Here is a 13,266-nt window from a genome sequence, read left to right on the forward strand (position 1 = left end):
AATACCACTGGGTGCACAAACAGGGCAGAACTGTACAAGGGGCAATACCACTGGGAGCACAAATGGGGCACAACTCTACAGGGGGCATAACTGACCATGCCCCATTATGAAGCCACGCCCCTGTTTTCGCCCGGGGCGCCACAAGGGCTAGAACCGGCCCTGAATGTACAGTACCATATCATTGCTGTGCAGTATTTTTGTGAAAGTATCTTTATAGTTCTCTCTGTGAATTTAGTCTTTATTCTGATCTTTCAAAGCCTTTATGCTGTTGAGTTTTATTTTACCCTGTCTGCATTTTGATAGCTTCCTAAGCATTAGGAATGAGGTAAGGAGGAGTGTGCTAAGTTATTCCCATTTTGAATGTAATTTATCTCTCCGGCCGTGCCTCAAAAAGAATCATTTAGAAGCAGAAAACTTGTGTAGCACATGGCAAATATTAAACTGTATCTGAAGTAGTAAAAAGCATGTACATTTGTTCAGCCGTTTTAAAAACCTGCTGATACCTGGGATTGTGAAACATCAAAGCTTGTAAAGAATGAAAAAAATGTGTGTGTGTGTGTGTGTGTGTGCATATATATATATATATATATCTATACCATTTTTCTTAGGACTCAAACCACTCTTGGGGGTATAGCTACTAAATATAATAGGTTTTTAGAAGTGGAGATGTTGCCCATAGCAACCAATCAAATTCTACTATTCTATAATTTACCTAGCACCTTCTAGAAGATAATAGCTGGAATCTGATTGGTTGCTATGGGAAACATCACTACTAAAAATTCACTCTTCAGTAAATATACCCCTACATATTTATATAGGGTAAGGCAGGCATCTTTGACTTGCTCAGTTACTAAGTATTCATTTCTCTGTGGAATAAAAAGTGTTTTAGGTGTACACATAAAACAGGGACTAGTATCTTCCTAATCTATCAATCCTAAAATATTAAAAAAATGTTTAGATTTACTGGGCTGTGTAAGTTCCTCTTGATGGTGCTATGCACCCAGGTTTCATCCTATACATCCTTGCAGGTGTAGAAATGATCTCTTTCTCATCTGTCCACTTCTCTCAGCAGCTTGTTGTTTGCTGAGGAATGGTGGTAAATGTATTCTGTGCATAGCAACAATTATCCATGGAAGAGAAACAGTGAAACAATACAGTAAATCCAGGAGACAAATAGTCAGCGATGGTAAATTAAGGAAAACTCAACTTCCTACGGAAACATCTACAACTAAATTTGCAGTTCAGGGAAGTACTAAACTTAAGTGTATGCTTGCAAATGCAAGAAGCCTAACAAATAAAATGGAGGAATTAGAAATAATTGCACTTAATGACCAATATCATATCATAGGCATTACAGAGACATGGTGGGACGATTCCCACGACTGGCCAGCAAACATAGAGGGTACACCCTCTTCAGGAGAGATAGGATTAATAAAAAAGTAGGGGGTGTTTTTATGTAAAGGAGGTAATTTACGAGGGGACTGGAAATAAAGTGGAGTCATTATGGGTTGAGATTTCGAGTGGGGGTAAAGATACAAAAAAGCTTTTAATAGGGACATGCTACAAACCACCAGATATTAGTGTGTCTGACGAATTACAACTCTGGCAGCAAATTGAAAAAGCTGCAGGAATGTGGGAGGTCATTATCATAGGGGACTTTAATTACCCGGGCATAAATTGGAACACCGAAATAGTAAATATAGCTAGGGGAAACAAGTTCTTAACCATGCTAAAAGGTCATTACTTATCCCAGGGCTATACTGGACCTAGTACTAACTAATAATACAGAGATAATATCAAATGCTAAAGTAGGGGAGACCTTGAGAAATAGCGATCATAATATGATTATATTTGATATCAGCTTCCAAAAACAACACTATAAGCGTCTAATTAAGACTTTTAACTTTAGAAAAGCTAATTTCAACTTGCTGAAACAAGCAATGAAGGACATCAATTGGGAACTTGTTTTTCATGGTAGGAATACGGCTGAAATGTGGGATGTTTTTACAATTGAGCTCAATAAGTACACTCATTTGTTCATTCCCAAGGTTAACAAAAACAGGAGTAGTAAATCCAAACCGATGTGGCTTAATAAGAAGGTCAAGGAACAAATGGATAAAAAAGGCGAGCTTTCAAAGCATTTAAGTCTGATGGGCAGGTGGACTCATACCAGTTCTTCAGGGAATGTAACAAAAAATGCCAAAAAGAAATCAGGGCAGCCAAAATAGAAAATGAAAAACAAATCTCAAAGGAAAGTAAAACAAACCCCAATAAGTTCTTTAAGTATATAAATGGTAAAAGGTTAAAAAAGGAGAATATTGGACCACTAAAGGGCGAGTTGGATGTCTTGATTAATGATGATAGGGAAAAAGCAGATTTATTGAATAAATTATTTCCATCAGTATTAACGAGAGAGGACTGGTTGACGGAAGAAGTGCATAACATAGGCGATACAAATGACCCGTTGCTAAGTACTTGGTTAAATGAGGAAGTAGTCTGGGAGAGACTAAGTAAAATTAATATAAATAAATCTCCTGGACCAGATGGACTACACCCCAGGGTTCTTATGGAACTTAACTCAGAGCTATCAAGGCCCCTATATTTGATTTCAAACAGTCAATTACATGAGGAATGATACCGAATGACTGGCGTATAGCAGAGGTAGTCCCAATATTTAAAAAGGGAATTAAAACTCATCCCGGCAACTATAGACCAGTACGTTTGACATCTATAGTGGTGAAAATACTGGAAGGAATATTAAGGTGTAGTATACTAGACTACTTAGATACCTCCAAGGTAATTAATAGAAACCAACATGGTTTTGTGAAGGACAGGTCATATCAAACTAACTTAATAAGCTTTTACGAGAAAGTGAGCGATAATATTGATCAGGATAAAGCAGTGGATGTGGTCTTCTTGGACTTTGCTAAGGCCTTTGACAAAATCCAACATAAGAGACTCATTTTCAAATTGAGAGAGCTTGGGGTGGAAAACACTATTTGTACTTGGGTGAGTAATTGGCTGTACAACAGAAAACAGCAAGTGGTGATTAATGGGATGTGGACAATGGGCCTCAGTGTGTAGTGGAATACCACAGGGTTCAGTACTCGGGCCATTGCTGATTAACATATTTGTTAATGACCTAGGAGTGGGCCTAGAACGTACAGTGTCAATTTTCTCAGGTGATACTAAAATGTGTTGAGTAATTAATTCAAACAAGGATGTTGAGTCTCTACGGAATGATTTGACATTTTTCGATATTGAACCTCATTCTCCATTTGTCTACCCAGATCTCCAGTCTGGATAGACAAATGGAGAATGAGGTTCAATATCGAAAAATGTCAAGTTATGCACTTTGGAACTAAGAACAATCGGGTAGCCTATAAATTAAATGAGTAAAATGTAGGGATAACGGTAGTTGAAAAGGATTTGGGTGTGCTCATTGATAATAAACTTAGTAGCAGTATGCAATGTCAAAATGAAGCAACAAAAGAAAATAAGGTGTTAGCATTCATAAAACGGGGAATGGAGACAAGGGATGAGAGTGTAATCCTGCCACTGTATAAATAATTGGTACGGCCGCACCTGGAATATTGATTAAAGCTCTGGGAACCGCACTATAAAAAAGATATCTTGGAACTCAAAAGGGTTCAGAGGCGAGCCACCAAACTGGTTAAGGAGCTAGAGGCACTGAATTATGAGGAAAGACTTACAAGGCTAGATATGTGCACACTGGAAAAGAGACATTATTAATATTTATAAATACATTAAGGGACAATATAAGGACTTATCAGATGATCTTTTTATCAAAAAAATGCTACGCAGGATATGAAGACACCCCTTGAGTTAGAAGAAAAAAATGTCATTCGCAATGGAGGAAAGGGTTCTTCACAGTAAGAGCAGTAAGGATTTGGAATTCTCTACTAGAGGAGGTAGTAATGGTGGACTCGCTAAATAAAATGGTTTAGATAAATTCCTAACTGATAGAAATATCCAAGGTTACAGCATCTAAATGATACAGTACAGGTTGAACTTGATGGACAGTTTGGTTTTTTTTAACCTCACCAACTATATAACTATGAATGCATCGGCCATCTTGGAAAAGGGCACTCCAGTCTATAGAATTGCAACTGCCCTGTGATAGTCACAAGATTTACTTTTAAATGCACATATTAGCACAACTAAAATTCTATGATTAAATCAGACTTTGAATAAGCAAGATACATAGCTCATAATAAAACATGTGGTGTCTATTGTATTTTCTCAAAGTAAGGAGCAATGGGCAAGCTTGTTATTGTCAGTGTCCTTGGTTTTTATTCAGGATATTTGCTGAATTGGAGCTTCCTGCAATACTTGAGGTAAAGAAATTCAACAATTCATGTATGCAGTGAAAGATACACTATCTTCTGAATGAAATATAAAGAGTTCACAGCTGCTGTCTTCTGAGTTTGCATTCACTGGCACTTCTGATTGGAAAGAGAGATAAAGATAATGGGATTTTTACTTACCTCTCTCTCTGCAAGGTAGAGCTGAAACAGATTGGTTTGGAGAGTGTCTGTCTTTAGTGTTCTCGCTTAAAGGAGCTCACTGATCTGATGACAATGTACGGGACAAACTTTCCTGTTCTTATACTCGGTGAATATGAATACCTGCTGGAGGTCACCTTTAGCTGAGTTTTTCTTAGTAGTTTATTGGATCATTCATTAGGATGAAAGACATTATAAAAAAATAGGTGTCTTTTTAAGCGTTCCACTACAATAATATCTTTTTTTAATCAAGTCTCAAATACTTTGTAACCTTGAAAGTAAATCTAAGAGAATCTTTAGCCATTTTCAATAAATTTCTAGTGGTATATTACATCCAATGAACTCAAGTAATTAACATGGACAATTTACAATGGTTAATGTTTTACTTCGGTGTCACGACAGCCTTACAGTATAACATGTTTAGTACAGAAAATATAAAAATGGATCCATTCTAACATACAATGGAACATTCTAACAAATGAATGATAAATAACATAAAACATATAAAAATATAGATATAAAAAATGGATACAAACAAAATCCCTATCAATTTCGTGCTTTCTGTTTTCGTAAAATGATATTCTAGTGCATGTTGAATTAAAAAAATATTCATTATTATTACAGGTTGAGTATCCCATATCCAAATATTCCGAAATACGGAATATTGCGAAATACGGAATTTTTTGAGTGAGGTGAAATAGTGTTTTGTTTTCTGATGGCTCAATGTACACAAACTTTGTTTAATACACAAAGTTATTAAAAATATTCTTTTAAATGACCTTCAGGCTGTGTGTATAAGTTGTATATGAAACATAAATGAATTGTGTGAATGTACACACACTTTGTTTAGTGCACAAAGTTATTAAAATATTGGCAAAAATGACCTTCCTGCTGTGTGTATAAGGTGTATATGAAACATAAATGTATTCTGTGCTTAGACTTGGGTCCCATCACCATGATATCTCATTATGGTATGCAATTATTCCAAAATATAGAATAATCCGATATCCAAAATACTTCTGGTCCCAAGCATTTTGTATAAGGGATGCTCAACCTGTACTACTCATTATGCTTAGTATGGAACCAAGGGTGGACAAAAGGTGTGCCTAATGACAGAAGGAATTTCTCATATGGGGGTCTATTTGTCAAACTAATTTTGGCCTTAACACATGTGGTGATGCCTGTTTACACATGCTTTAGGCAGAAATAAGTTCCAAGGAGGGGATATTGGTGATAACTTTGTGAACAACAGTGTTCACAGCTGCTGTCCTCATAGTTTTCTGTGACGACAGCTGTTTTACAAGCTTGGAAAAGCTTAACATTGTAGAACTTGCCTACAGTTTTTAATGCCATCTGTTACCTATGTGGGAAGCTTGGTCTGCACAGAATCTTGCTAGTCCGCTCATGTGGGCTTGAGTGACTACAATGACTATCATAAATGTTCTTATCTGTAGGTGTGGTTGGATGGGTCCGAACCATAGACTATAATGTTACGTCTCTCCGATTGTCAGGATGGGATCTTTTTAGAATCCTGTGTCCTGAAAATTAACATTCATTTTACACGGTCCAGTCACATTATTATGGCCACTTCCTACATATGACGTGGGCAGCGCGTAGCTTATGAAGTATGTCACGTGCCGTGCGCTGGCTTGATGGGTATATAAGGTGTGCGATAGGCCATCTGCACACATATCACTTGTTGCTTTCATAGTTAAAAGGGGTGATTTATCCGAGTTGCAAAAAGGGATGATTATGGTCTTTCTACCAGTTTCAGGCATTACCCTTCGGCCTGTATACAGCTCCAAGGATGTTCACGAAGGTGATGGCGGAAATGATGTTCCAGCTCAGAGTCTAAGGGGTCAACATTGTCCCTTATCTGGATGATCTCCTGATATAAGCAAGTTCCAGGGAGCTTCTACTGCTCCATATAGATCGCACTATCATTCTTCTGTCTAACCACGGGTGGATCCTCAATCTACAGAAGTCTCAACTGGAACCGTCTCAAAGGCTTGTGTTTCTGGGGATGATACTGGATATGGTAGCTCAGAGAGTGTTCCTCCCAGAGGACAAGGTGAGAACACTTCAAGAGATGGTTTTCATGGTTCTCCAAACCTGCTCGAGTTTCCATTCATCTTTGCATAAAATTGTTAGGAAAAATGGTGGCCTCATACGAGGCGATACAGTTCGGAAGGTTCCATGCCAGACCCTCCCAATTGGACATCCTGAACAAGTGGTACGGGTCACATCTTCAGATGCACCAGATTATTCAGCTGTCACCCCAGGCCAGGATTTAATTTCTGTAGTGGTTACAGTCTTCCAACCTGCTGGAAGGTTGACGTTTCAGGATTCAGCATTGTATCCTCCTCACGATGGATGTGAGCCTGAGAGGATGGGGAGCTGTCACCCAGGAGCGCAGTTCCAGGGCAGGTGATCTGCCCAAAAGGCCCTACTTCCGATCAACATTCTGGAACTTCGGGCTATCTACACTGCTCTCATTCAGGCTTCCCCTCTACTCAGGGATCAGGCGATCCAGGTTCAGTCGGATTACGCCACGTCAGTGGCATCCATTAATCGACAGGGAGGGACAAAAAGCAGGGCTGGCATGCGAGAAGTGTCAAAAATACTTCTCTGGGTGGAAAGAAATGCAAGAGCGCTGTCCGCAATTTTCATTCCAGGAGTTGAGAACTGGGAAACAGACTTCCTGAGTCGCCACGACCTCCACCCGGTGGAGAGGGGATTACATCCTCAGATGTTTCAAGAGATTGTCGACAGGTGGGGATACCCGCAGAACGACATGATGGCATCTCGTCTCATCAAGAAGTTTCGCTGCTGCTGCCCGTGAACCAGAGACCCTCGGGTGAGTTCAATGGATGCTCTGACGTTGCCTTGGCCTTACCAGCTGGTCTTCCTATTTCCTCCGATTCCGTTGATCCCAAGGGTGCTCCAGCGGATCAGATATTACAGAGTACAAGCAATCCTGATTGCGCCGGATTGGCCCCAAAGGGCATGGTGCGCAACTCTTCTGGACATGTCCATAGAAGATCCTTGGCCACTGCCACTAAGACAGGATCTTCTTCAGCAAGGACCGTTCATCTACCTGGACTTATGGCGGCTTCATTTGATGGCATGGAACATCCTAGCTCACAAAGGGCTTTCCAAAAAAGTCATTGTCACTATGATGCAAGCCAGAAACCCTGTAACGTCAAAACACTATCATCATACCTGGAGTTGATATGTCTCTTGGTGCGAGAAATGCAAGTATCCACCTGCAGAGTTTCACTTGGGACGATTCCTACAGGCTGGTGTGGATAAGGGTTTACGTCTGGGCTCTGTTAAGGTCCAGATTTCAGCTCTCTCAATTTTCTTTCAGAAGAAATTGGCTGTGTTGCCAGAAGTTCAGACCTTCTTACAAGGGGTACTCCACATACAACCTCCCTTTGTGCTGCCTACGGCACTCTGGGCTTTGGATGTAGTGTTGAAATTTTTACAGTCCTCTTGGTTTGAGCCTCTGATGATGGTAGAAGACAAGTACTTCACATGAAAGACAGTGATGTTATTGGCCCTGGCTTATGCTAGACGCATCTCAAAATTGGGGGCCTTATCTCGTAAAAGTCCCTACTTGGTCATTTATGAGGACAGAGCGGAGCTCCAGACTTGACAGCAGTTCCTGCCGAAGGTTGTCTCTGCATTCCACCTGAATCAACCTATTCTGGTTCCATCCTGTTCAGACGCTTCAGATCCTCCGGAGTCTTTGGATGTTGTGTGTGCTTTGAAGATCTATGTCAGGTGCACGGCTCGGGTCAGTAAGACTGATTCCTTGTTCGTGCTCTATGATGCGCAGAAAAAGGGTTGCCCTGCTTCAAAGCAGTCCATTGCTCGTTGGATTAGGCTTACTATCCAACAGGCCTATGTGTCGGCAGTCTTACCTGTTCCTAAGTCTCTGAAGGCCCACTCTACAAGATCAGTGGGCTGTTCCTGGGCGGCTGTCCATGGAGTCTCAGCTTTGCAATTATGCCGAGCTGCTACCTGGTCGGGGAAGAACACTTTTGGGAAATTCTACAAATTGATAGCCTGGCCAAAGAGGATACCCAGTTTGGGAAGATGGTGCTACAGCAGTCTCCGCACGTTCCCACTCATTCTGGAAGCTTTGGGACAATAATAAATTTATTCATTTTTGATAAATACAGCTATTGGAGAAGGAACATTATATTGAGTAAATCCCCAATTATCAACACATTAGTTGAATTCCATATGTGCAGGGTTTCATACATCTAGTAGTTACTACACAGCATCTACTGTAAAATAAGAATTCTCTGGAAATCAATTGGACAATTATTTAGATACTGAACTCACCTACTGATTATAGTCCTAATATTTTATTGCATTCAGAATATTGAATAATTACTCCAGAGCATTCAGATTCGTAGTGATCCTTATCACACCAACAAAATTGAATCAACACAAAATATGACACAGGTAGCGAGCTTTGGTTTTAAAATTCACTTTATTTAAACTTTTCACTCATTGTAGGTAGTCAATGTAATATTTGTTGGACTGTATTGTCTAATTTCGTGTTTTGAACAATCTTAATGGATCTATTAAAAGTTAAATTTTAGAGGGCATGGTTTGACACAGCATAGGGTAGGCAGCTTCCTGCCAGAGCTCCTGCTAATATCCTGATCTATCTCCTGTTTACCTGGTGTTCTGTGGCTGAAAATTTCTGCAAGACTGCAGTACCCCCCTCTGCTCCTGCAGTGTGAATTTGGGGATCCTCTGTGCCAAGAGTCCTAACTTACTGGCTGGTGAAGTCTGTGACTGGATCCTGAGGCAGACTCTGCTCTCAGTGTGGCTGTTGCTCCTGCTAAAGCTCTGCCCTCACTCAGCTGCTGGGGCCAGTGTGCTCAGGGCTGGTGAGCTTGTATTATACACAGCACACATTCCACTGCCTGTCCCCTTCTCCCCTGGTGCGGATATTACTGAGCACATAGTATTACAGAGACAACACTCCCTGTGAATTTGGGACAGAGCTTTAACTATAACCGTAGTGCAGGGAAGAGCACTGTATGCCTGGCTCCCTCTCACCTCTAGAACACATTTGCTGGACTCACACGCCTGCGTTTTTTGGATGAGTCGAGCTCCTGTGTGTATAACTCTGCTCCCTTTCTACCAGTGGATCTTCCTCTTGCTCCTACAGTATATTGCTTCTTCCCCATGCAGCCATGTTTAATCCTGTTCATATTTCTGGACATTCGGTCTCAATCATCCTGAAGGCTATCGCGGAATCCGAGCAAAGGATTCTTAATATGTTTGGAGTAGAGACTGTTGCAGTAACTGGTTCTCCTGTGGGGTCCACCTGCCCGCCGGTGCTGCTACCCTCGGAACCTTTGGGGGAGCTTGTATCTGTGGGGCCTGCCGCTCCGCTACAGTCGATGCTTAATGCTGGAGGTTCCTCCGACGAACGCATTTTGAACAAAATGGGGAAGTTGGGGATTCTTCCTGCGCATATTCACCGTTATTTGCAGTGGGTTATGGCACGTGGGATGTCGGTGACTGCCTCCGTCTCATCGTTGGTGACTGTATGGACCTCCATTGCAATTTTCTTTGAGGGTCCGCAGTGTGACCTCCTTGATAATGGAGGAGAACGGTATTGTATCATTTCGCAGTTAATTGTGATGTTTGGGAGAGGGATGGTTCTCCATTCTACATTTACTGTGGAACTGTGGCCTATCCTCTTATATATCTGGCTAATGCTGTGCAGGATGGTTGCTGGCTCCACTACCTTCCTGACTATTGTTCGTGTACCGCTAAATGACTTGATTCCAGAGTGGGCTTATCCTCCGGACTGATTTTCTTTCTTTCCAAGTCTGTATGATACCTCACTGGTTACCGGGTCCTTGGCTGTGTTCTATTTTATTGTTGATACTTTCTTAAATACTATGTTCTATTCTGTTTTTTGTATGTCTTACCATTGAAATAATTTCGTTATTTGATGGTTCTAAGATATGTTTAATTTGACCATCGCTTATTTAAGGGTTACATATCCCTATATACTGTTGTGTCTGTAGGGTGCTACCAGCACTATTCCTTATATTTCTGGGTCGCTTATCATATCTCCATATTTGCATATTCATTTTTTATTTTTATTTTTTATTCTCATATGAGGGAGATCTACTCTATTTACTGTTCGGCCATATTTCTTCTTTTTTTATTTGCCCCAGTCACTTATTTTTTTCATTTATCCTGGTATCAGGGAAGAGAGGGAGGGGGGGTCTTAGACAGTTAGGTCACGTAGTTTAATGGGGGGGGTGGGGGTTTGGGGATCCAGGTATACCTAGGTTGGGGATAGGCTATACAGGGTGGGGGGTTTTGAGGTGGTTTGTTTTGAGGGGTTTTGATTTTTTGTTCTGTATTGTAGAGTTTTTTGTTTTATCTCTATGAGCAGCAGAGGTCTTAGGATTTTAATTATTTCTTATCTTTTTTTTCTGTATACTCAGGCAGGTGTTTTATCTATAGTTTGCAGTGCCAATACTTTTGTATTTTTCTACGCCTCATGGGTCAGTCTTTTTTTATTTTATTTTATCATTTTATCATTTTATCCTCAATGTGTGAGCTCACATGGCGCCTGTGGGCTCTTACTCTTACTGCTTATTGCTATAATGTGGGGCGTATTGTATATCCTGTACGATTAGATGTGTACTGCAATTGTATTCTGTGTCTCCTGTCTGACCGTACTTCTGATTGCATCCTGCATACTTTACTATACCTGCCGGTATTGTTTGTTTTATATGTATACGTTTTTTATTTTTTTATTTCATATTATTCTTTTTGGGATGTTCATTTAAAAAATTTTAAATTATCTTATGTGCGCAAACACAGAGACATTCTTTCCTCTCCTTTTTTCGTAGCTTTGGGACATCCCCATCATACTAAATCTGTCCCCTTTATCCCTTATGGATGTTAGAGAAAAAAGGATTTTAAATACCTACCGGTAAATCCTTTTCTCGTAGTCCGTAAGGGATATTGGGCGCCTGCCTCTGTGCGGTGACTTCTGCAGGTTATCTGTTCTGTGTTCCCTGTTCAGCTGTTGCTCTTTATCTGTTGCCAGCCATTGCTGGCCAGGTTATGTTATGGTGTACTGGTGTGTAAATCTCACCACACTTATTGTTGTTTTGTTTCTTCACTCGCATATGTCCTTTCTCCTTCGGGCACTGTTTTACCTATAACTGCCTGTGGGAGGGGGCATAAAGGGGAGGAGCCAGCACACCCAGTTGAAGAAATTTAAAGTGCACTGGCTCCTTTGGACCCGTCTATACACCATCGTACTAAATCTGTCCCCAATATCCCTTATGGACTGCGAGAAAAGGATTTACCGGTAGGTATTTAAAATCCTATTTTTCCCGCTTAGATCTAAGATGTATTTATTAAGTGTTTATGATTAATGCATACATGACTACTAACCTTTCTTTAGTCATAGCCAATTTTTAGATATCATTTATGCTTTACAGAATCGAGACAAGCAAGTGGAGCACGAATGATCCTGCAAGATGAGGATATAACAACAAAAATAGAAAATGACTGGAAGAGACTCAATGTAATTGCACACTATCAGGTAGGTGAAACAAACTGCTCATTTGCAAGCTTGTAAAAATGTTTCACTTCACGTGTATTAAAGAATATGTTAACACCTCCGCTCAAATACATTTGTTGCCATGTCTGTTTAGATTATGTTTATTCATATGAAATCTGAAAATTCAACAGCTAATTAACTGTTATTTATTATTACAGTATCTCTGTCCTTTTTTACAATTGTCTGTAAAATAATTGTGTTTCAGTGACTACATTTGCGTTAATACAACTTTATGGATAGTGGTTTTATTAAACATATTCATATCTTTTTTTATTTCTAGCAAATAAAAATAAATAAAAGTTTTAACTTTCACATTAATGAGACTCGATACACGTGCACCCATTTCATCAATACTCAATCCTCCGGAGTCCCGAGTTGGGGGCAGCAGCTCTGCACAAACCATTGTGGCTGTCATTTTCGCACATGCGCAGTAGGAAAATCACCAGGAAAATGGAAAATTGCCACTGCGCTATTTCCCCAGAGACCTGCGCAGTGACCCTAGTGCTTAGAGTCTGCTGCACTGCCGGCTAGAGAGGAGTGGGCCCAGACAGAGACTGCACACGCACACCCTCCTCTATCAATATGCCCCTGATGGCCCTAATACCTGGCTAGGTGAACTACAGATGGGTCCATGTAGATCTTGACCTTTAATAGGATTAACTGAGACTGGGCAGTTGGACTTAATCCCCTGCTGTAATGACTTAATCCCCTGCTGTATTGTTCTTTGTATTGTATTGCAGCTGAGAACAACAGATGAAGGGTTTATGTTAATAAACCAAGTTGTGCCTAGGAGCAGCAAACTAGCCAAGATAACCGTGGACCCATCTGTATAACTGGATGTAATGCCCCTCTTGCCTGGATAGGTAAAATTTAAGTAAATGTAATGCCTTTCCTGTCTGGCTAGGAGTAAAATAATTGCCTTGTAAAGTCTCTTGTGCCTGATTACTGTAGGTGTAATATTATAATGTACACGATTGACATTTTTTTATAGAGAAGCTTAGGTTAGCAGAATAAGAGCGACAAGAGAGGAAAATTACAAGAGCAGCAGAGTTTAGGATATACTGCAGAGTGGTGAAGCAGGAGTCCGGCTGTCTGGAGAGGAGTTGGTTACAG

The 13,266-nt window shown here is 40.4% G+C and overlaps 1 protein-coding gene across 3 annotated transcripts in view; it reads left to right on the plus strand.

Moving 5' to 3' along the window:
• The window catches only part of PLXNA4 (plexin A4), a 1,021,577-nt gene that overhangs the window by 894,737 nt on the left and 113,574 nt on the right, over positions 1-13,266 (plus strand). For all 3 annotated transcript variants that reach the window (XM_063926762.1, XM_063926763.1, XM_063926764.1), the window contains exon 26: positions 12,032-12,135. In XM_063926762.1, the coding sequence (XP_063782832.1) occupies positions 12,032-12,135 (104 nt within the window). The remainder of the gene's footprint in view (positions 1-12,031; positions 12,136-13,266) is intronic.

Source organism: Pseudophryne corroboree, chromosome 6 (genome assembly GCF_028390025.1).
Source record: "Pseudophryne corroboree isolate aPseCor3 chromosome 6, aPseCor3.hap2, whole genome shotgun sequence".
Classification (NCBI taxonomy): Eukaryota; Metazoa; Chordata; class Amphibia; order Anura; family Myobatrachidae; genus Pseudophryne; species Pseudophryne corroboree.